At 49.8% G+C, this 22,164-nt stretch overlaps 1 protein-coding gene across 6 annotated transcripts in view; it reads left to right on the top strand.

Moving 5' to 3' along the window:
- Window positions 1–279: 279 nt before the first annotated feature.
- The window catches only part of usp34 (ubiquitin specific peptidase 34), a 35,364-nt gene continuing 13,479 nt past the window's right edge, over window positions 280–22,164 (top strand). Inside the window, exons 1-38 of one of the 6 annotated variants that reach the window (XM_040185744.2) lie at window positions 280–752; window positions 6,278–6,368; window positions 6,818–7,379; window positions 7,503–7,553; window positions 8,531–8,680; window positions 8,978–9,045; window positions 10,655–10,847; window positions 11,092–11,153; window positions 11,385–11,466; window positions 11,589–11,681; window positions 11,810–11,935; window positions 12,011–12,140; window positions 12,418–12,548; window positions 12,847–13,592; window positions 13,675–13,889; window positions 13,978–14,096; window positions 14,440–14,567; window positions 14,668–14,757; window positions 14,854–14,949; window positions 15,034–15,116; window positions 15,789–15,943; window positions 16,113–16,226; window positions 16,318–16,417; window positions 16,593–16,755; window positions 16,845–16,971; window positions 17,491–17,641; window positions 17,788–17,888; window positions 18,043–18,258; window positions 18,368–18,493; window positions 18,665–18,787; window positions 19,076–19,159; window positions 19,385–19,471; window positions 19,558–19,841; window positions 19,935–19,975; window positions 20,064–20,188; window positions 20,675–20,827; window positions 21,252–21,356; window positions 21,447–21,541. In XM_040185744.2, coding sequence (XP_040041678.2) covers window positions 710–752; window positions 6,278–6,368; window positions 6,818–7,379; window positions 7,503–7,553; window positions 8,531–8,680; window positions 8,978–9,045; window positions 10,655–10,847; window positions 11,092–11,153; window positions 11,385–11,466; window positions 11,589–11,681; window positions 11,810–11,935; window positions 12,011–12,140; window positions 12,418–12,548; window positions 12,847–13,592; window positions 13,675–13,889; window positions 13,978–14,096; window positions 14,440–14,567; window positions 14,668–14,757; window positions 14,854–14,949; window positions 15,034–15,116; window positions 15,789–15,943; window positions 16,113–16,226; window positions 16,318–16,417; window positions 16,593–16,755; window positions 16,845–16,971; window positions 17,491–17,641; window positions 17,788–17,888; window positions 18,043–18,258; window positions 18,368–18,493; window positions 18,665–18,787; window positions 19,076–19,159; window positions 19,385–19,471; window positions 19,558–19,841; window positions 19,935–19,975; window positions 20,064–20,188; window positions 20,675–20,827; window positions 21,252–21,356; window positions 21,447–21,541 — 5,609 coding nt within the window. In that variant the 5' untranslated portion in view covers window positions 280–709. Of the gene's footprint in view, window positions 753–6,277; window positions 6,369–6,817; window positions 7,380–7,502; window positions 7,554–8,530; window positions 8,681–8,977; window positions 9,046–10,654; window positions 10,848–11,091; window positions 11,154–11,384; window positions 11,467–11,588; window positions 11,682–11,809; window positions 11,936–12,010; window positions 12,141–12,417; window positions 12,549–12,846; window positions 13,593–13,674; window positions 13,890–13,977; window positions 14,097–14,439; window positions 14,568–14,667; window positions 14,758–14,853; window positions 14,950–15,033; window positions 15,117–15,788; window positions 15,944–16,112; window positions 16,227–16,317; window positions 16,418–16,592; window positions 16,756–16,844; window positions 16,981–17,490; window positions 17,642–17,751; window positions 17,889–18,042; window positions 18,259–18,367; window positions 18,494–18,664; window positions 18,788–19,075; window positions 19,160–19,384; window positions 19,472–19,557; window positions 19,842–19,934; window positions 19,976–20,063; window positions 20,189–20,674; window positions 20,828–21,251; window positions 21,357–21,446; window positions 21,542–22,164 lie in introns of all 6 variants that reach the window. The other 5 variants (XM_040185746.2, XM_040185741.2, XM_040185742.2 and 2 more) reach the window with 5 other exon arrangements.

The following is a 22,164-nucleotide window of genomic DNA, read 5'->3' as shown; positions in this document are numbered from 1 at the left end:
TATACAGTACAATTATCTGCGGTCTTTCTAAATCTATTTTTTATGGATTTTATCATATTAAGTCGCTTAACAAGATAAAGATGTAAATAAACTGTAATAATCCAATTAAAATAATTGTTATATGACTGCTAAATAAAGTAAGCTTTGATGTATTCATATGTTGCTGTAATGTATAAAGTGCTAGGCATGTAAGTTAGAAACCTTTAACTCCGTTTCATTCTTGAAAGCATGAACGGGAGATGATATATTAATTTATTTATCTTAAGGACAACTTTCCCTGCTGTTGCCCTTGAGATCTCCGGAAAAGGTCGCGCATCGTTGTGAAGATATCGCGAGAGTAACGAAGAAACCCGAACGGACGACCGAGATAGCACGGAAAGTCCCGAACTATCTGTTCTGTGTACCCCCCCACACACACACACACACTTTTTCATCATGGCTGCTGTGTCTACTCTCTCAAGTAACGCTCAGATTGGACACTGACTCGTTCTCTACCTTCCAGCTGCTCTTAACTTTTTGGCGTACGTCAACTTCGCTTGGATGCAAATCCCGTTCTCCGCCTTGTTGTTGCCCCCGGCTCCATTTGTTGGGGATAACCTTCACCAATCACTCCCTTCCACTGGGCCTTTTTTTTTTTTTTATACCCCAAAAACAACCAACTGCCAGCCGACGGACAGCTCCCGGTGCGATGGTTTGACTCCGTGTGAAAATGTGTGAAAACTGCGCCGAGCTGGTGGAGGTTTTAAATGAAAGTAAGTACGGGAATCATTTTTGTTTTTGGCCACTGGACGAGGTTGAGCTAACGTTAGCGCCTCGGTGTGTTAGCATCGCTGTCCACTGGAGCTTGGCGTTAGCATCGGCGGCTAGCCATATGTAACTTTGTGTGTTTTCGTGAGCGCAGCCCCCCTTTCCGTCCGGACTCGGTGGCCACGAGCGACCGTGGAAGCGACGGCGTTGCAGCCGGTGACAGACCGTGTGCTCGTGTCGCACCGTGTCGGCTTATTGATATGAATGCCATTTTATTTCCCCCTTCCACATTGGCACTTCATTTTTTTTTTTTTTTGGGGCCTGTCTGTCAAACACTCCTCCCAGAACTCACACGGGCTAGCTCCCGAAACCGATTCACCCCCCGGCAGCGAAAAAAAAAATAACCCCGTGTCACCCCGATGTTGTCCGTGACATTTCGGCCACGACTTCAAATCCTTCGGCGCTGTGCGACTCCGCTGCACGGGGACGTTTATTTTTTATTTTTGCCCGGATGCTAACTTGTGCTAAGTCGCCGCTCCTGCACGGAGGTTGTGGGCTAGCAGAGTTAGCTTAGTTTAGCCTGACTTTGTTTGATGTGTTTGTCAGGTCGTCTGCTAGCTCGCCCGTTGTTTCTGCGGATGGGAGACACACTCGCAGGCGCAGCAAAAAAAAAAAAAAAAAAGACCGTTAGCTCGTCGGCAGCCACCCGTCACACGGAGATGACGGTGTAAATTGCTGGTTGTTGGGGGCTGTCTCTTGAATGTAAAACATAAGCTAACATTAACGGCTGCATCGAGGTGCATATATTATGTTTTCTTTTGCTCCGGTAATGTGCTTCCGACCGCCGGGGCGTGCACGTCCATAGACAGACATGTATATATATATATATATATTTATAAATAAAGGTCTATGTGCACGTCAGCCTCACGCGTGCTGCTTTCCATGGTCAAATTAAACGTCGCCACAGAGCCCGTTTCAGCTGCGGCTCCAACGTCAACACACGCTGACGCGAACGTAAATACGGAGCTGCCCTTGTTATAGCTACGAGTTAGCCGTCCGCCGGGGCGCGCTAACCGGTAACCGGGCCCCGCTGCACCTTCCGGGGGTGTCCGTGACACGGGGAACAAAGCGGCCTTCTGTGTGTGTGTGTGTGTGTGTGTGTTATAACACTATCTGCTAAGCCGTGACCATGCAGCGATTCATTGGTCTGTTTTGTGGTTTTCCTGTGTAGGTCCAGCCTATTGTGTTTGGAGCTTGTGGTGGTGTGTGTGTGTGTGTGTGTGTGTGTGTGTGTGTGTGTGTGTGTGTGTGTGAGGGGGGGGGGGTTCTGCACTTACAGTCCTGCACCTGATGGTAGCGTGCGTTCACTCCTTCAGGCCTCAGGAGCCCCCTCCACCCGGACACCATACACATCCAGCAATTTAGAAAGACTCCCTGGGAGTGTGGGAGTGTGTGCACAAATGTCTGATTGTGTCCTTGCCACCTGTTTTTTTTGTTTTGTTGTTTTTTTGGAATGTTTTACAGTCAATGGTAAAGTACGTGAACTTGGCCGCCGCCATTCTGCAGCGGGAGCGTTGGGCGGAATGCCTTCATGACACGGTTTACCTGACATGCCTTAAGCGTGTGCAGGGCGTCTTCACAGGAGACCTCGGTGTGCAGGGCGTCTTCACAGGAGACCTCGGCGTGCAGGGCGTCTTCACAGGAGACCTCGGCGTGCAGGGCGTCTTCACAGGAGACCTCGGCGTGCAGGGCGTCTTCACAGGAGACCTCGGCGTGCAGGGCGTCTTCACAGGAGACCTCGGCGTGCAGGGCGTCTTCACAGGAGACCTCGGCGTGCAGGGCGTCTTCACAGGAGACCTCGGCGTGCAGGGCGTCTTCACAGGAGACCCCGGCGTGCAGGGCGTCTTCACAGGAGACCCCGGCGTGCAGGGCGTCTTCACAGGAGACCCCGGCGTGCAGGGCGTCTTCACAGGAGACCCCGGCGTGCAGGGCTTCTTCACAGGAGACCCCGGCGTGCAGGGCGTCTGCAGGACGGGTTATTGATTCTGGGTGATGGGGCTCCAGGTCGCAGCGTTGTGCGGCCCAGTGAAGTTCTTCCATTCTTCTGAGGGTCTGGCTTTGTGTTTGGAGACGTTGTGAACTGACACAAACGTACTCTGAAGACCCAATTCCAGGACGCCTTTGACTGCACAATGAATTATTGTATGACTGTTTTTGCCTGAGTCACAGTTCACACCAATGGTGTGATTGTTTTCAGTTGTTTATTTGTTTATTATTCCACTACTGCTTCTACGTTTTGGCTGCTTTAAGCGGTTAATGTGACCGTAGGCCTCACATGTTCACATTCATTAAATTATGGAGACTCGTGACTTCTTGTCTCCTATTGATGTGTGTAACGGCATGTTTTTGGGAATCAATCGGGCAGCTCTGACGTTGCGTGGCGATAGGATGTTGAACGGTGTCTCTCTTCATCCCATACTTGCTCAGGCCGCAGGTTGCTGTGTGGAAAGGAGCAGTAGTATCGGTGACCCGCTGAGGGGCTTTGCCTTGAGTCACATGGAGGACAGTGGTTTTACATCACTTAATCAGAGCTGCGTGTCATTCTGGAATAGTTCATTCCAGTGAGTCAGCGGCGATACAATACCTGACTTTCAGTACCATCACGATGCTTTAATTTGTGAACCCAAACTGATCCTAATTGTACGAATTACCCGACTTTGTTTCAGTTGATTGGGTTCAACCTCCAGCCCAACTCCTGGACACTTATTTTTGTACACTCGTTTGTACACAAGTTTGCTCCTTTCGTGCGATGTTGGATGAAGGTTAACGTTGTCTCGGTGCTGATGCGTTAGTTTCGATGTATTTTGGTGCTGACTCAGAATCTGCTGCTCGTGGCCTTTTTACACCAGTTCAGCTCTGTAAAAAAAGGTCCAATTCAGGGAAACGTGGTGGCAGGATGAAGTCCGTTGTGCCGGATACAAACTGGTGTTGTGGAGGATTGTGTTTGGGGGGGTCCATGTGTTCAGTCTGTAGGTGACCTGTGAACTTTGTGTGTGTCAGAATCCCCTCTTACAACAGGGGGCCGTGTTGATCGGGCGCATCCCGACGCTGAGCTAATCCACGTGGTTCCTTTGTGTTTGTACGTGTGCTTATTGAATGACTGAGTTTTTGAACTCTTTGTGAGACAAACCTGACAATGTGAAGATGCTATTTTAGTATTTTGAGACTTTTTAAACTGTTCTCAACATTTTAAAGGTAATACGAGCTAGTCTCACTCGTCAGACACGACGCGTTATGAAGAGTCACTCAAGTATGAGTTTAATTTCTTTAAACAAACCGGATGATGCAACATGCGGTGTTGTTGCCTCACCTGCACAAAATGCTCCCTTTTTAGGGAATTTTCTAAGCGGGTCTATTACCACGGCGTGTGAGAACATTTGCCTATTGATCCGTTTGAGCGTCGCGTCTCTGGAGATCTGCAGCGAGTTTCTTCAGGTTTCACAGAAACGTCCTCATGGACTCACGGAGGAAACACGGCGGAATGCAGTCTGAGGTAACCGAGACCTCTCGAAGCCCGATTTGATACCCTCGTTACGACGATTTCACACATTCGGTCTCGGAGGATGAAGCGATGGCGCTTTGTTCATACGTGGCTGTTTGTCGCAGGCAGACGAGGCGATCTGGAACTGCACAATACGGTTGTGGACTTTTAATAAATGTCTATACAGATCCATTTATTACCAAAACACGTTTGCACAGTTGAGCAGTCATTTATTTACTTTGTCACAGTTGCACTTTTATTTCCACAAATCCTTTCTGTCCATAAAGTGAGCTTCTGGTCATTTTGTTCTTGGACTAAATTGGAAATGGCAAATGTTCTTCTTCAATTCTCTAATCGGCACAAAAATGTCACAAGGGACATTTGGACAGTCGTGGATTTTAATAACATTTTAAGCTGCTGGTTTTGGTTTGGACAGAAGCTCCAAACAAGAACATGTGTTGATGTTTCTGAGGGGAAGCTGGGGGGTGAGGGGGGCGCTGCTGTTCAAAATTATAATTTTGTGTACTTGAGCTTTGTTCCAGCCCGAGATACCTCAATGTTCTGCCATCATCTACCCGTCATTGTGTCATGCTCAAGGGACTTGTGTGAGATGTGGCGCCCGTTATGTTCCCCTCAGGATCCGCTTTAATAACTAAACCAGCCCGACATCCGCCGGCATGAATAAATGTTCAAATATTTTGAATAAATGTCTGCCAAACCGTCCCAGCAGCCGTTGTCGTTGTCATCGTGAACACGGCCCACATTTGACCTTCTGATGACCCCTGTGGTCATCGTCATCGTCTGCAGCCTGCTGGCGTTTGCTTTTAGCTCAAAGACCCCTGGGCAAAACTAATATATGCAACCAGAAAGTGGTTCTTCCTACTAGAAGAGATCCTGTGGTTGCCTAGCAACCAAAACGGGCTAAAGATATCGTTTTTTTCTGCACAGTGACGTGCTCCCAGTCGCGTAACTGCTCAGTTTTCCTGCATGTCGACGCTAAAGTACGTCCACTCCTCACACCGCTCCCGTTGGTCGATCCTCGTCACGTGACGCGTGGTGCGCTCTGCCCAGCAGCTTGGGGGGGGGGGGCGCCTGTGTCCCGTCGGTGTAATCCAGGTCAGCGGTCGGGTCACTCGGCTCTGATCCGGCTGTGACTCAGCCGGATCTTCGAGGCACAATAGAAGAACTGTAACTTTAGACGCGGTGCTGATATTTAATGTCTCTGTTGTTGGTGCCTCATCCGATGCCTTTTGAGGCCTAAAAGCATCAGCCGAGCAGAGAAGCGTTTTGAGTTTGTGTCCAAATGTTGACCAGATATAAATAACGTCCTCCATGTTTGCAGTAACGCTGATCTCATCCTCCCAGTTTTGGGATTTGTCTTTTCAATTATTCGTAGGGAGCAATCAAGTCGTTTTCTATATCCAAACTTAAAAAAGAAAATTGTATTGGATGCTTTAACGATAAAAACACCTCCATCGTGGGTAAATGCCATTATTGGAATAATTATTCTATATTAAATTCGTTATGGTTCCCTTACCTCACATTGTTTTGTTGGTTTGCTTCCTAAGATGTTTTGCCTGTGATGCAGAACAATGTAAAAGTGGGGCCATTGTTTTTGTGTTGGTTGATGATATTGTGAATCTCTGCTTTGCTGCGTTTGCTCGTGTCTAGCAGATGAAGTTGTTTGCATGTGGGTCAAAAAGAACATTTCATCTGCCTTTTATTAGGATCAGTAACAGCTGTGTAGTATTCTAATGGCTCACAGCTCTACTTTTTGGTTTCGTCAACTAGCAGATTTGAAGAAAAGTGAGCTGCTTAACTGCTTCCACTGCTTAACAAATAGTTATTTAACACGCTGTAACTTTTGATAGTTTGGTTACCTGAAAGTAACCAACTAGGGCTCGTCTGTGGTTCTTCACTCATCTGTTGTTTCGTGATTCAAATGTTAAAATGAGATGATTTTCCATTGATCGGCCGGTTTCTCCTCAGTATCGGACACCGACGGCAGCGAAGGCGGCTTCCAGCTGAAGAAGGAACATGCCCTGCGGGTGCTGGGCTACATCAGCTCCTGGACCCAGAGGTCAGTGATGTCACCGGGTACCACGTGTCCCTGCTGTCTGCTCTCATCCTCGCCCCGAGGAGGCGGTGTGGTCAGGTCTAGTTTGATTTTTTTTTTAAAGTACACATTTCATTTCGTAAAAGCTAGAAAATCATCATAGAAGTGATGTAACAAAGTGAAACTCGAGCCAGGCTGTCACCAGTCGGGTCATGTGGTCACAGGGAGTGAATGAACCACAAACCTCAGAGCTCAACATGGGCCTCCGGTTTCTTAAAATGTACTTTTATTCACTTGGTGTTTCCGGAAAATTCATAATTGAAACTTTTTCAAGTGTGAAACTAAAACAACCGCTGTGTCAACTAATTTCCTGAAAAGTGAGCAGTGAAATGTACCTCGACTTAAGCGAAGTCTCACTGTGCTCCTCTGGAATACACACAAAATATGACCCGTCCTCCTCCTTGTGTCCTCAGACAATGTCTCTGCTGCTTCAAGGAGTACAAGCACCTGGAGGTCTTCAATCAGCTGGTCTACGCCCTCATCAACCTGGTCATCGCTCAGATCAGCAGCCTGAGGGACCGCCTCTGCAGTGCGCAGGACCGCCTCCACAAAGGAGGCGCGCCCGGGGCCGAGGCGGGGTCCGAATGGCGCTGTGGCGAAGCCGCGCCCGGGCTCCTCCCCCGGCCGTCCTCGCCTGGGGAGGACGAACCCGTGAATGTGGAGAGAGACTCCGCCGAAGAGGACGCCGACGCCCCCGACCTCAACAAGGGGCGGAGTCAGGCGCCCGGCCAGCCGCGTGAAGCCCAGATGGAAGCTCTGGGGGCCGGGGAGAGCGGCGGCGGCGGCGGCGGGTCTGTGGGCGGTGCTGGAGGTGGTGCAGGTGGCGCTGAAGGAGGCAGCAGTGACGTCCAGGACCCGTTCGGCTCCTGGAGCACGGAGGAGAGGGAGAAACTTCTGCTGTGTGCCGCCAAGATCTTCCAGATCCAGTTCCCCCTCTACACGGCCTACAAACACAACACACACCCCACCATAGAGGTGAGTCCCATCAGGGGACAAACAATTCCAAGGACCTTGCAAGACGATATACAGTGTGATTCAGAATTCAGTTAACCACAAAGTTTTGTCTTTGTCCTTTCTGTCTCCGCTTCTCTGCCGCAGGACATTTCTGCTCACGAAAGCAACATCCTCGGCTCCTTCTGCGACATGAACGTAAGAAAGCGAGTTGAGCTTCCTGTCCGAACTCTCTCAACCTGAAAGACAAACAAGGAAAACGATGAATGGTCCAAAAAGTCTGACTCGTTGAGGATTAGAAGTACAAAGTACTAGTTTACTTTCCACTGTGACAAAGTAAAAATCATTCTTATTATTTCACCTTATATTAACAATGGTAAAATCACATTTCTCTTGTTGGACGTTTCCTGGGAGTAAAACAGTGTCTCAGTGTGGACGTTTAGGGACACAGCGTTGCGTCCGTCGGAGCATCGTCCACGTTTCCTGCTCTCGTTGCTTGTTTTGTCAATTGTGACGCCCACGTTGTCACGGCGTGCCCGAGCCTCGTGGGCGCCATGGTAACCGGGTCTCGTCGGTTCGTTCTGTGTGTTCTTTGATTTACGTTTCAGAATCTTTTTAATAACAGTTTGGAAAGCCCCCCACCCCCCCAGGATTTACACTGGAATAAAACCAATCGAGCTCTGCTGAGTAGACTCATTTTCGTGTTTTAAATCAGGACATATTGACCAAAATAAACAACCACATGATGACAGAGTACATGAGACACCCCCCCCCCCCCCGCCCCACATCCCTGCCTTGTTTAAACCGGGGAGAAATGCTAACTAGAAGGAAACGTTGAGGAATGCATCAGATCTTAAGACGTATTCAACTAAATTCTAACGTGAACGTGGTGAAAGAGCCAAACAAATAGAAGCCACTGGCAGCGTAATCAAGGCTCATTGCGTTCGGTAAAGATAAATGGCCTCTTTCTTTACTGAGGTGCTCAGCTTAACTGTCTCTGGACAAAGATGTTAGTGTTTTCCTGCCGGGGTTGGGGGGGGGGGGTCGTCCCCCACCTCTGCCTCTTCCACCTCTGGAAAGTGAAACGAATAGAAGAATACAAAGAATCCAGCATGTGAGAATGCTCTGTGAGCTCTGTGCGCTGAATCCTTGTCCTCCCCCCCCGTGTTGACCAGGACGTGGAGGTGCCTCTGCATCTGCTGCGCTACGTCTGTCTGTTCTGCGGGAAGCACGGCCTCTCCCTGATGAAGGAGTGCTTCGAGACGGGCACCCCGGAGAGCCTCCCCTTCCCCATCGCGCACGCCTTCATCACCATCGTCTCCAACGTGAGTCTCTCCGCCGAGCCATGAACCCAAAGCGTGACCCTGGAACGATCCCCGCAACTCGGCTCGGTGTCCGGTTGAGGTGGATCTGGAGGGAAAGTGATAAAAGTTTTGATAAAACCAACACAACAGCGCTGTCGCGTCGCGTCCATCGAGGTTGTAATGTATTCAGATGTGTTTTCTCATATTTAACGCGCCCTCGTTGATTAACGGGATGGATTGTAATGAAGACGTCCCACCTGTATGATGCACTATGCGGATGTGCGTTGGATGTTACACTTTGGTTCTTTCGGCCCACAGATCCGCATCTGGCTGCACATTCCCGCGGTGATGCAGCACATCATACCGTTCCGCACCTACGTAATACGGTGAGTCCACTCCCCACAGACGCCGTCTGCTTCCGTCAGGGGACAGAGACGCTCTCCTCACCGCTGCATGATCATTTAAACCAGACGCCAGTTTAAGGCCTTTGCGTCCATCAAAGACGCCGTGTGGTCGCTGTGTTGTATGTGGATACACAGAGAGCGGTGCAGTTATCTACAGCAGCATCGACTGCATTTCACGCCACTTAGAATCGATGCTTGGTTCGTCTAACTGGTTGGAATTGTCTGCCATCATTTCGAATGTGTGTGAGAGAGGGGACATTAATTGTATGATTAAGACGAGGACCCTTCTAAGTACAGCATAAAAACTATTATCGCAGGAAGTCTCCCATGCGCATTTGTTTTATGTGACCGAGTAGCTGCCATTTCGTTGAACACCTCGCGAGAAAACAGTGTCCATGGAGGTGGTGACTTATTGACTCCAATCAGAACGACAAACATCTTTTTTTTTTATGTTGCTGGGTGTCGATCCGTAATCTTCTCGCTCTGTCTTTTAATATTGGTTTCCTTTTTGTTCTGTCTCGCCGTCGGTTTGGCGCAAACTCGCTGACCCGTTCTCTCACACACACACACACACACCAAATACCGAGAGTCACACATGTGTTGTTGCTAGGAAGAGCCTCTGTTGCCGTGGCAACGGTTGCCAGGCCTCCGGTGCACCTCTCCTCACATGACCCCAGAGGAGGCGGAGCCCTGTCATGTGACGCTGGTGCTCTTCTGTCTCACGCAGCAGTGATTACTGTCACGAGAAGAAAGGACCAACCCTTGATTTTTATTAGGATAACAGAGTCTGCTTCTTCTCCACGGCGGCACACGGAAACGCAACCGGGAATGTCCTCCGGATCTGTTCAGTCCCATTTTGGAGAAGCAGACTGTGTTTGTGCTGCAGCTGTTGCGGCTTTCTAAAAGGAGAGTAACGGACTGACACCAGGACACATGTTCATGTTAAAGCTATAAGCGTGCAACGGTCACATGACAAAGGGCACACTAATGGTTAGTGGACACTTGGGCTTAAACACAAACGGATGCTGGTTGTACACACAAGTACAAATCCAATTCAAGAGCAGAAATGATTTGAAATTCAATCTGTTTTCCCGGACTTCGGTCCAGTTTAGGTTTTTCCTTTTTTTTTTTTTTTTTTTACAAATGATCATCAAAGCACAAACCTGCTTTTAGGAGCAAATGCGGAGTGGATGAGTCAGCTGATCGGATCGCTCAGCGCTCGCCTACACAGGGCTGCAAAAGGAATGTGGTTAATACAATAAAAAAAAATCTCAAAGGCCCAGACAAAGTTTTTCCAACATTGGAAAAGCTGAGAGATACGAGATATATTTGAGTGTCATTATGCTGCATGTTGTTCACATGCTGCCCACTATTCCTCCAAATCCCCCCCTGCTGGGTGGTTTTGCTGTGGTGACGCCTCAGAAAACATGAAAAAGAGCCGCATTCATAGAAATCTGCAACTAAATAATTAATGTAACAAAGACTACACTAGATGGGTGACAGGTGGAACCACTCCATCCACACGTCGGCACTGAGCACACACCTCTCTCTCTCTCTCTGTCTGTCTGTCTGTCTCTCTCTCTCTCTGCAGGTATCTCTGCAAGCTGTCGGACCAGGAGCTGCGGCAGAGCGCGGCGCGCAACATGGCCGACCTGATGTGGAGCACGGTGAAGGAGCCGCTGGACAGCGCGCTGTGCTTCGACAAGGAGAGCCTGGACCTCGCCTTCAAGTACTTCATGTCCCCGACGCTCACCATGAGGCTGGCGGGGCTCAGCCAGATCACCGTGAGTGGCTGGGACTCATTTTAAAGGACTCCAAAGTCTCCGTGAACCTGAATGTTTACAGTTCAGTCACAAGGTTTCAGGTTAAAACGTGCCGATATTCCTGATTTCCTGAGAGCCGTGATCCTGGTGCAAAGAAATATGACCAGTATCCTACACCGGTTGATCCAATTTGCTCTGCAAAGACTGATATTAATACTACAGGCTGGAGCCATTTCTTTCAACAGCTTTTTGCTTTTTTCCTCAGAACCAACTTCACACCTTCAATGACGTCTGCAACAACGAGTCCCTGGTGTCCGACACGGAGACGTGAGTGGATGTTATTAAGTTATCGGGTCTGCGTTAATCTATCAGAACCAATGCGAGTTGAGTGTTTTTAGGCTAGAAGTAATCACTACTTTACAACGTCGTTTCCACATGAGAACAAACATTTCCACGTGATTGTCTTGATAAAGTAACAAAAGGTTCTTGTTGCCGCTCTTTACACAGTCCAGCTCTGCTCACGCACTGTTTGATTTAACTTCTGATTCTTCCTCTCAGGTCGATCGCGAAGGAACTGGCCGACTGGCTGATCTTCAACAACGTGGTGGAGCACATATTCGGCCCGAATTTGCACATTGAGGTGAGACCTTTTGAGACGGCAAACGCGTTGCTTTTTGCAGCCGATTGAAACACATTTCGTCCGTGTTCATTTTACTCGAGCACGGGCAGCTTTTAAGTGTGCGCTTGTGTGTGTTTTTCCAGATCATTAAACAGTGCCAGGTGATCCTGAACTTCTTGGCTGCAGAAGGGCGACTCAGCACGCAGCATGTGGACTGCATCTGGGCTGCAGCTCAGGTGAGACGGATTTACACGGGACTCCTTTAACGGCGCCATTGTATACAGACCGTAAAACTAAACGTACTGTACCAGCCAAGGAGGAAACCTCAAATATGAGATGAATAACGTTGTGTTTGGTGTTGCAGCTGAAACACTGTAGCCGTTACATCCACGACCTCTTCCCCTCACTCATCAAAAACCTGGACCCGGTGCCTCTCCGCCACGTCCTCAACCTGGTGTCCGGCCTGCACCCCAGCGCCCACACAGAACAGGTACGCACACCCACACACTCACACACCATGCACTCCCCCATATGTAACCGCTCATGGGTGTCCCTCCCTCCTCAGACGTTGTACCTGGCCTCCATGCTGATCAAGGCCCTGTGGAACAACGCCCTGGCAGCCAAGGCCCAGCTGTCCAAGCAGAGCTCCTTCGCCTCGCTGCTCAACACCAACATGCCCATGGGCAACAAGAAAGGTCAGTCCGGGTTCTAGACGGGAGCGCTACATTCTGAATGTGCCGATTTATATTTGCCTGAACTAAAAAGAGTAGGTTTAGTACGGAGCCAAATGCAGGTCAAAAGTTTTGCAGCGACAGTTAAAATCTATATTCAACCCGAAAATATATATTTTTTGAATACATTGTTGTATTTTTGCATTGTTGTATTTTTCTCATTATGCAGAAGGATCCAACACATTTTATTGGTTTAATTATTATCGATGACTTCATTTATTTTTTTCTTGTCTGCTCTCAGGTTCCCCCGCAGTCAGTCCGGACAGCAGCGACAACAGCGACACGCAACACAGTGGAGGCAGCGACATGGAGATGGACGACCAGATGATGAGCGGCAGCAAGAGGGGCCAGCAGAGGCTGTCTGACACGGAGGTACACACACACACGCACACACACACACACGTGCCTGCAGGCTACTCTGTGTGTCAGAAGCCCTCTGTCCCTCTGGTGGGACTAATGCCAGAGACACCGGGACACAACCTGAGCAGCTGGTGGTGGTGGTGCAATGAAAAGGATTTTAATTAAAAAATAAAGTTTGCAGCAATCAGAAGGAGCATTATAGAGTCTTCATGTAGCACATTATGTATCTGCGTTAAAATAACTAAACACTTTTTCTGGATTTGACCTCTTTAAAATAATGGATTCTGGTGTTTCCGCGTGTCTTCCTCAGGAGTCGATGCAGGGCAGCTCGGACGAGACGGCGAACAGCGCCGAGGAAGGCAGCAGCGGGCCGGGCAGCAGCAGCGGGCGCAGCGAGGCCTCCAGCAACGAGGCCGCCTCCAGCCGAGCCAGCCAGTCGGCCGGCAGCCCCGGCAGCGAGATGCACTCCGACGACATGGCGGACAGCGAGGCCCTGAAGGAGGAGGAGGAAGACGAGGAGGAGGAGGAGGACGATGACGAGGAGGATGACGACGACGACGACGAGGAAGACGACGACGACGACGAGGAGGACGACGAGGACGAAGACAAGGGGAACAGGTCGTCTGCTGAGGTTGGGCAGAAGAAGGAGCAGACGGAGTCCAGGAAGAGGAAGGCCGGCGAGGCGCTCGGCGAGGGGACCAGCCAGGGGGCGGGGCCTGGCGGTTCAGGGGGCGGGATCAAGTCCAAGGGTCTCCCCTTCAACGCGGAGACGTCTGCCGTCATGGTTACTACGGCGTCGTTGGAGAGCCGGATGAGGATGCTGGACGCCTGTTCCGCGTCGTCGTCCGCCCGGCCCGATGGGGCGGAGCCTGGGCAGCAGCAGCCCAACATCGGCCCCTCGCAGATGGCGCCGGGGCCTCAGGAGCCGCCGTGCCTGCCGCGGCCCGGGGACTTCCTGGGTGAGGCCATCGGCAGTGAGCTCTTTAACTGCCGGCGCTTCATTGGCCCCCAGCACCACCACCACCACCATCACCACCACCACCATCACCACGAAGGGTGAGGCTCAATCCAAAGTCTCCCAAAACATCAGGCTGTGTTAACGATACGGTTAATATAAAACCCTCCCTCCCTCCGTCAGGCCCATGGTGGAGGACATGCTGAGTGCTGACGACGTGAGCTGCAGCAGCTCCCAGGTCAGCGCCAAGTCAGAGAAGAACATGGCCGACTTTGACGGCGAGGAGTCGGGCTGCGAGGAGGAGCTAGTCCAGATCAACTCCCACGCCGAGCTCAGCTCCCACCTGCAGCAGCACCTCCCCAACCTGGCCTCCATCTACCATGAGCACCTGGTGCAAGGTGAGCCGACTCCGGGCCTCGGCAGTTTGGGAGTAAACAGATTCACGTGGATGAGTCGGTTCTCCTCACCGCTGTTGTGTCTCCGCAGGTCCAGCTGTTCATAAACATCAGTACGCCAGCAGCCACGCGGTGACCGACATCAACCTGGACAACGTATGTAAGAAGGGCAACACGCTGCTGTGGGACCTGGTGCAGGACGAGGACGCGGTACGACTTCCCTCCATCCACGTTAATGCTGTTCGTGTTCCAACATGGACGGCGGCTTTATTTTTAAATATCAGTCCTCCTTCTCTTGGGTCACAAGTTGTTTACTTAAATGCATGTAGGCAGTAGGGCGATTAGTTTGGCTCCTATGAATATAAATAATTGAGATTAAACAATTGTCTGGGCGCGTTACGTTTTGAACTCTGCAGCGATTCCCCCCCCACAAACATGACTATAAAATAAAAGCAGCACCATATAAAAGAAAATAATTACTATACATATTTCTAACAACTTTAAGGAGCTGTTAACTTTGAGCCTCAGTGTGACTCTGTTTTTGTTTCCCTAGATTCATCTTTCTGACGGTCTGATTAACGAGGCGGAGAAGCTGTTGTGTTCCCTCGTCTGCTGGTTCACCGACAGGCAGATCCGAATGCGCTTCATCGAGGGTTGCCTTGACAACCTGGCCCACCACAGGTAGGCGCGCACATTGGTCCGATTCGTCTCGAATCATTTCAGCAAACGAACAAGCACACTTAAGATCCTGTTTCCCTTCCTTTGTCCTTCGACTCCTCAGGTCTGTTGTGGTTTCCTTGCGTCTGCTCCCCAAACTTTTTGGCACTTTTCAGCAGTTTGGCTCCAGCTACGACACTCACTGGATCACCATGTAAGTGCAGTCGCTTCGCCTTCCTATCGTAGCAAACCGGTTCTGGTTAAAGTTTATTTCTAAAGTGTGTGTGTGTGTGTGTTTCGTCTCCGTCAGGTGGGCGGAGAAGGAGCTCCACATGATGAAGCTGTTCTTCGACAACCTGCAGCACTACATCCAGGAAGTCCGTGAACACCGGCACAAGTTTGCACTGTGAGTCGCTCCTCCGTCACCAGCGCGCTTATTAAACATTCATCGATGTTCTCTCAACCGTCTCCTTCCGCCGCGTGGTTGCAGGTACAGCCACAGCGCGGAGGTCCAGGTGCGCCTGCAGTTTCTCACCTGTGTCTTCTCCACACTGGGATCTCCAGACCACTTCAGTAAGACTCGGCTCCTTGCATTTGGCAAAGAATCAACCTATTTAGAAATGCAGCGTCAATCTCTTATAGTGACGATTATACTTCTGTACGGTCCGGTGGTTTTGATGAAAGCAACGCTACGGAGTCCATTCCCAGCTTTGTGCCGTCGTGACTGAATGAACCAGGAAGTTGAAACCTCGAAATAGTCAAATTTGCTTTGGAAACTATTTAACGTCTATTTAAATTGGATGTAATTGTTAGAGAATTGGCTTATGCAGAAACGGGTCCATGGCTGTTTTGTGGGTGGATTTTCCAAGCAGGGCCCTTATGAGGAGAAAATATAACAAGTTCTTACTTGTATGCCACCAGATTTATCCCAGTTTGATCATTCAAGTATTTGCTTCTTGCAAATACTTGAATGAAGAAGCTGACAGGAAGACGTTTAAAAAGTCACAACCTCAGTTTCTGTTAACGTTCCCATTAATGTCCAGGAAACAATTTGAGATCTTCCTGGAAAGTTTCAAACCTTGTCTGAAATCTAAAGGCCTCTTGTAAAAAGTGTCCTAAAGAAGTCAAACACCCCTATAGACAAACACACACACACACACACACCAACATCTTTTCTTCTTGTGGTCTCCTAAAATGGATCGACCGAAGTCTGTTTGTGTAACTGTGGGCGTGCGTGTGTTTCAGGACTGAGTCTGGAGCAGGTGGACATCCTCTGGCACTGCCTGGTGGAGGACGCAGAGTGTTACGACGACGCGCTGCACTGGTTCCTCAATCAGGTCCGCAGCAAGGACCAGCATGCAATGGGCATGGAGACCTACAAGCATCTTTTCCTGGAGAAGGTGGGACGAAGAAATATCTGCCACTTTGAGTGGAGTTTGGTCAAAAAGTAAAAGTAGAAAACGTGGCGTAATGTCACCTGTGACTTTATATTTATGACATCATAGTTTAACCCCTAACCCTGCTTTTCACTGCTAAAGATACGATACGTGTGTGTGTGTGTGTGTTCAGATGCCCCAGCTGAAGCCGGAGACCATCAGCATGACGGGCTTGAACCTCTTTCAACACCTCTGTAACTTAGCCCGCCTCGCCACCAGCGCGCTGGACAACGCCTCCAGCTGTGAGGTACACAAACTCTTCTGGACGTTTTGGTATTGCAAAAAAAACCCCCATCACTTCAATAACGTGGTCAATTTGTGTGTGTGTGTGTGTTCAGCTGTGCGGGATGGACCAGCTGTGGGGAATCGCTCTGAGGGCTCAGTCCGCCGACATCAGCCGCGCCGCCATCCAGTACATCAACTCCTACTACATCAACGGTTAGTTCCCCGACTGCTGCCTGTTGCCACTAATGCCGGAATATCGCTGGTATATTTTCTACGTACCTTTTAGACTCTGTATCTGCAGAGTCGAGCCTCCGCAGATACATACAAGTATCTGTAGATGTTAAAAAGTCATCTTCAGAGTGAAGACCTTGTGTGTGTGACTCTCCAGCTGGTAAGACGGGCCTGGAGAAGGAGCAGGAGTTCATCAGGAAGTGCATGGAGAGTTTGCTGATGGCTTCGGCCAACCTTGAGAAGGACGCTCTCTCCAGCCTGACCAGCATCGAGAGGGGGCTGCTCATGCTCAAAACGCACCTGGAGGCCTTTCGACGCAGGTACGCGCCCGCAGCAGAGAGGCGGCGAGAGACGAAGGGACTGTGTATTTAGGGGTTATTGACGGCGCGTTGTCTCCCGCCCTGGTCAGGTTTGCGTACCACCTGCGACAGTGGCAGATCGAGGGGACGGGAATCAGCAGCCACCTGAAGGCTCTGAGCGACAAACAGTCTCTGCCGCTCAGGATCGTCTGTCAGCCCGCCGGCCTGCCCGACAAGGTGACAAATGTACATCTCCGCCCATTCTTGAGTTCTTCCTTACACCTGTATTCTCTGCATCGACCACTAAACATGAGTTTATCGTCTCAACCGCTAGTTTCGAGGCTTCTTCCGTACAGCATGATGTTCATTTGGTAAATTATGGTCCATTTGGAGTCAAACAGACCACAAAGTAGGGGATGCTTTAGGGCGGGGCTTACTGTGATTGACTGGTCAATACCAAATCCGAATGAATTCACGTTGGCCATTTTTTAAAACTAGAAGTAGAATTGAATTAATATTGTAATAAGTATCATTGATTCATATTCACTCCATCCACTGTGAAAACTATTCCAGCAGTGCAATTTTTTATTTTAAACATTTAATTAGTGTCAACTCACAGGTAGATGGTACACGCCTCAATTTGTTGTGATAAATTCAATCTTTCAAGCTGAATTTGATTAAAATATTGAATGTAGATAACGGCCTGTTCGATCAGTAGGTTGTGCTTTGTGTGTAAGCCGTCTTCCTATTTTGCAGATGACGATCGAGATGTACCCCAGTGACCAGGTGGCTGACCTGCGAGCTGAGGTCACCCACTGGTACGAGAACCTGCAGAAGGAGCAGATGAACCAGCAGGCTCAGCTGCAGGAGTTCGGCCAGAGCGGTCGGCAGTCGGGAGACTTCCCAGGTCAGCTCCTCTCCTCGCTGCCGCTTCCTTCCACCCACCAAACATCCCCTGATCCCTTACAACAGCGGGCACCGAGTCACCAGATCCCTCTCGTTTTGAAATGTCTCCAGTGAGCTGGTGTGTGACGTCTGTCTCGTCTCCTGCAGGAGGCTTGATGGGACCGGTCCGGATGATCTCCTCCGGCCACGAGCTGACGACGGACTACGACGAGAAGACTCTGCACGAGCTCGGCTTCAAAGATATGCAGGTGAGTTCCTCCTTTTCTTTTTTTTAAAGATTCGATGACTTGTCTTTGTGGGTTCCAGACTGTTGCATTTAGGTTATTTTCTGTCTAATCATCTGAAGACGGGTGATGTTAAAACGTGAGGGAAAAACCCTGACGGGTCTCTGTTTGCTCCCAGATGGTGTTCGTGTCGCTGGGAGCTCCGCGAAGGGAGAGGAAGGGGGAAGGCGTCCAGCTGCCGGCCTCCTGCCTGCCTCCTCCCCAGAAGGAGCACATCCCCATGCTGCTGCTCCTCCAGGAGCCGCACCTCACCACGCTGTTCGACCTGCTGGAGATGCTGGCCTGCTTCAAACCGCCCAGCCCCAACACGGAGAAGGTCCAGGACAACCCTGAGGTGGGCGTGACTGACGGGAGGAACATTTAAACATTTGCAACTATTCACGTATGCAGAGCATCTCATAATGATGGTGTGTGTGTGTGTGTGTGTGTGTGTGTCCATGCAGAGTGCGCGGTGTGAGGAGCTTCACCTTCACGCAGAGAATCTGTCTCGTCGGGTTTGGGAGCTGCTGATGCTGCTCCCTACGTGTCCCAAGATGCTTCAGGCCTTCCAGAACATCTCAGACGAAACGGTCAGTCGGCCACTGAGCAAAAAGCTTTTCGGGGGCCGATCATTGATCGCTGGAAGCAGCTTTGTCTGATATCGATCACTTGTATTAATCACGTAGTTTCATTCAACTGTTCTCAACAATGTTGTATTCTAAAGTTAAGAGGTGAACTGACAAACTACTGCGTGTGTGCAGAATGGAGACGGTCTTTGCTGGAAGGAGCTGCTGAGGATAAAAAGTCCCCACAAGCTGCTGTACGCTCTGGAGATCATCGAGTCTCTGGGGAAACCCAACCGACGCATCCACCGAGAGTCCACCGTGAGGGGAAAACACACCCAACTTTTAGTTTGGAGTTTTATTTATGTTGAAATAAGCACCTTTCAATCTGTATGTTTGGTATTTATGTACACGATCAACTAATAAGAGTTTTAAGAGCACAGCAGTCTGTGTGTCCTGAGCAACATATGTGTGATCCTATTTCAAGTCTTTCAGCATGTCAATCACTGCGAGTGATTCATCAGATATTGTCGCCATGACTTATGCGTTGGGCTTTTTTTCCCCTAGAACTTTGTGAATCTGACCGTGCGAGTGTCTTCATGTGTCCAGGGCAGCTACAGCGATCTGTACCCCGACTCTGACGACTCCAGCGAGGACCAGATAGAAAACAGCAAGAACTCCTGGAGCTGCAAGGTAGCTGAATGTGTGAAAGAAACAGTTTCCCTGTGATGTCCGTCCTCCACCCAAGAGATCTGCTGCCACTCATTATGAAAACATCATGACAAAACTGTCAAATCACAGTTGACTACGAGTAAATTACTGATTACTCATCAGCTATTTAATTAAGTCCGCTCAAAAAGGAAAACGTTCAAATTAAAGTTGCATTCAGTCTTTTATTTCTGTCTTTCTGTCCTGCAGTTTGTGACCTCCGGAGGCCTCCAGCTGCTGCTGGAGATCTTCAACTCGGGGATCCTGGAACCAAAAGACCAGGAGTCGTGGACTGTGGTGAGAGAGCCCGCCTCCCTCTTTGGGTCTGCAGTGGAATGAGCGTCTCCCTGTTCTTCATGCTGCCCCCCCCCCCCTCCCTGCAGTGGCTGCTGGACTGCCTGGCCTGCCTGCTAAAGTTGATCTGCCAGTTTGCGGTGGACCCCGCGGACCTGGACCTGGCCTACCACGACGTCTTCTCCTGGTCCGGCCTCGCCGACAGCCAGCGCAAGCGGGCGTGGCCGGGCAAATCCCGCAAGTCCACCGTGGAGCACGGGAAAGGCCTGCACATCCCCCGGCTGACTGAGGTGTTCCTCAGCCTCGTTCAGGGCACCAACCTCATCCAGCGGTTGATCAACGTGGCCTACACGTACGACAACCTGGCGCACAGGTGAGTGCAGGAAACCTCCCCCTGGTCCTCTCATATTTAACACATGCCGTGTACTCAACATGCTGTCTGTCCCCCCCCCCCCCCCCCCTGCAGAGTTCTTAAGGCTCAGTCTGACCACAGGTCTCGTCATGAGGGTGAGAACAGTTTGCATTGACTTGCATGCGTATTGACACGAAACGCATCGTTCAAACCGCTGTGAGCCGTTTATTTTTTCTCCACCAGTGACCCACTACTCCATGTGGCTGCTGGTGAGCTGGGCTCACTGCTCCTCCACAGTGAAGTCCAGCCTGGCCGACAGCGACCACCTCCACGACTGGCTGAAGAAACTCACCCTGCTGGTGCCCGAGGTGAGCCTCGTTTGTTTCTACCTAAAAAAAACCCACTCAGCATCCAACAAATGAGACGTAATGTGATCATGAAGGCGCCTCACAGCTGCTACCCGCTTCCAGCTAAGCTAAACCGGCGCTGGCATCAGTTTCGTAAGGGTTGAAACGGATATTAGAGGGGTGGTGGTCTGCTTGGGATTGGTATCCAGGGTTTGCGCTTAAAAAGTCTCTCAAATGAAGCAAATGATCTCATTTTGTCTTATTCTTATTAACCCGGTTAAATAAGCTACATTTCTAACTCTCCCTTTAGACCAAATATTTCTTTTATGCAAAAACAAAAAGGCGGATAGAGATGCTTTTGAATCTGCAACCTTTTCTAGTGCCTGTGATTGGAACACGAGCATTGCAAAGCCTGAGCTCATATTCAAACACACCTTCGCCTGAATGAACACCACAGAAGAAGAGCACAGGCCGAATTAAACGTGTTGTTGTTGTTGTTGTTTTCAGCCGGCTGTGAGACACGAGGCGTGCAACGGCCTCTACAAGCTCTCTCTGTCGGGTCTGGAGGGCGGAGAGTCCATCAACAGGTCCTTCCTGCTGCTCGCCGCCTCCACGCTCCTCAAGTTCCTGCCCGACGCACAAGCCCTCAAACCCCTCCGGGTGGGTCTCTCTCTCACACACACACACGCGCGCTCAAAGCACTAAGGAAACGCGTCTGCAGGCTACACTCTGTATCAGAAGTCCTCTGGGACCACGATCTGACTCAATTTGAGTTCTGCGACAGTGAATCCAGCCTGTCTCTGTGAGACATCGTCCCTGTGGTGGGACTAATGGCGGAGGCACCGGGACGCGACCTGAGCAGAGACCCCCGTCCTTGTCAGCTTTGCCGCCCCCTGTTGATGGGAGTGTGTTAAACCAGCCGTAGGGAGGAACGTTGCATCGCCTTGCACACAGTGTACAAAATGAAAGTACCTCGAGTGACGAGGAGAATCTTGAGGCTAAAGGAGTGAAACCAAACGCAGCTCTCTGATGATGTTTTACAGTAGAGAGGAACTGAATAAAGGATTCGGTGCTTGTTGTGCAGGTGGAGGACTACGAGGAGGAGCCTCTGCTGAGGACCGGCTGTAAGGAATACTTCTGGCTGCTCTGCAAACTCATCGACAACATCCACGTCAAAGACGCCAGCCAGGTGGGAACCCCTGACTGCTGCTGCTGTTGTTGTTGTTGTTGTGATGCGTCACTGAGCCGTTGCTAGCATTGGTCTGTTTTGAACTCACAGAAGGTCTCTCCCTCTCTGTCGCTGGCCGGCCCGATGCAGACCACCCTGCTGGACCTGGACGCTCTCGCCCGGCACCTCGCCGACTGCATCCGGAGGTCAGACAGGCGCCTTGTATTCACTGTGACCCGGAGCGGGCTGATTGTTTGGTGGATTTAACGTGGCACCTTGTGGTGAATCCTGTTTTCAAGTTCATTTATTTATTCAGCACATCAAGCAACGAGGCAAAGTGCGCTACACGAGACGTAAAAAGGGACGTTAAGGAGCCAAGAAAATAGAACATTTAAAAACAAACCGTTAGAGTAGGAAATTCAAATGTATTTGATGTAAATCAAATAGAAAGTCATCAGCTTTTAATCAAAAAATACTGAGTCAGTTTGAGTTTCATCTTATTTGTTGAGCTAATTGGAGCTCATTCTCTTTTTATTCATTTGGGAATAATATTTAATCTATGGTCTGGCTTTTCCACCCAGAGCTACGTAATAAAAAATGTAACGTTGCATTTAATTTTAATTTTTTCCCCCCAAAACTGTTCTCAAAGCTCCAACTTGCATTTAATTGTCTCTTAATTTATTCATCACGGTGTATTAGAGCTTTTTATTTGTAATAAGACCTTATTGTGGGAGCGCTGCCATGTGATGTTTGTTTACAAAGTTACAGCTTACAAGTCTTATATGAAGGATGTACTTAAAAGTTAAGACTTTTGACTTATTTTTCTTTC

Source organism: Gasterosteus aculeatus, chromosome 9 (genome assembly GCF_964276395.1).
Source record: "Gasterosteus aculeatus chromosome 9, fGasAcu3.hap1.1, whole genome shotgun sequence".
Lineage (NCBI taxonomy): Eukaryota > Metazoa > Chordata > Actinopteri > Perciformes > Gasterosteidae > Gasterosteus > Gasterosteus aculeatus.
The sequence above is the reverse complement of the archived record's forward strand: the minus strand, read 5'-3'. Positions and strand labels throughout refer to the sequence as shown.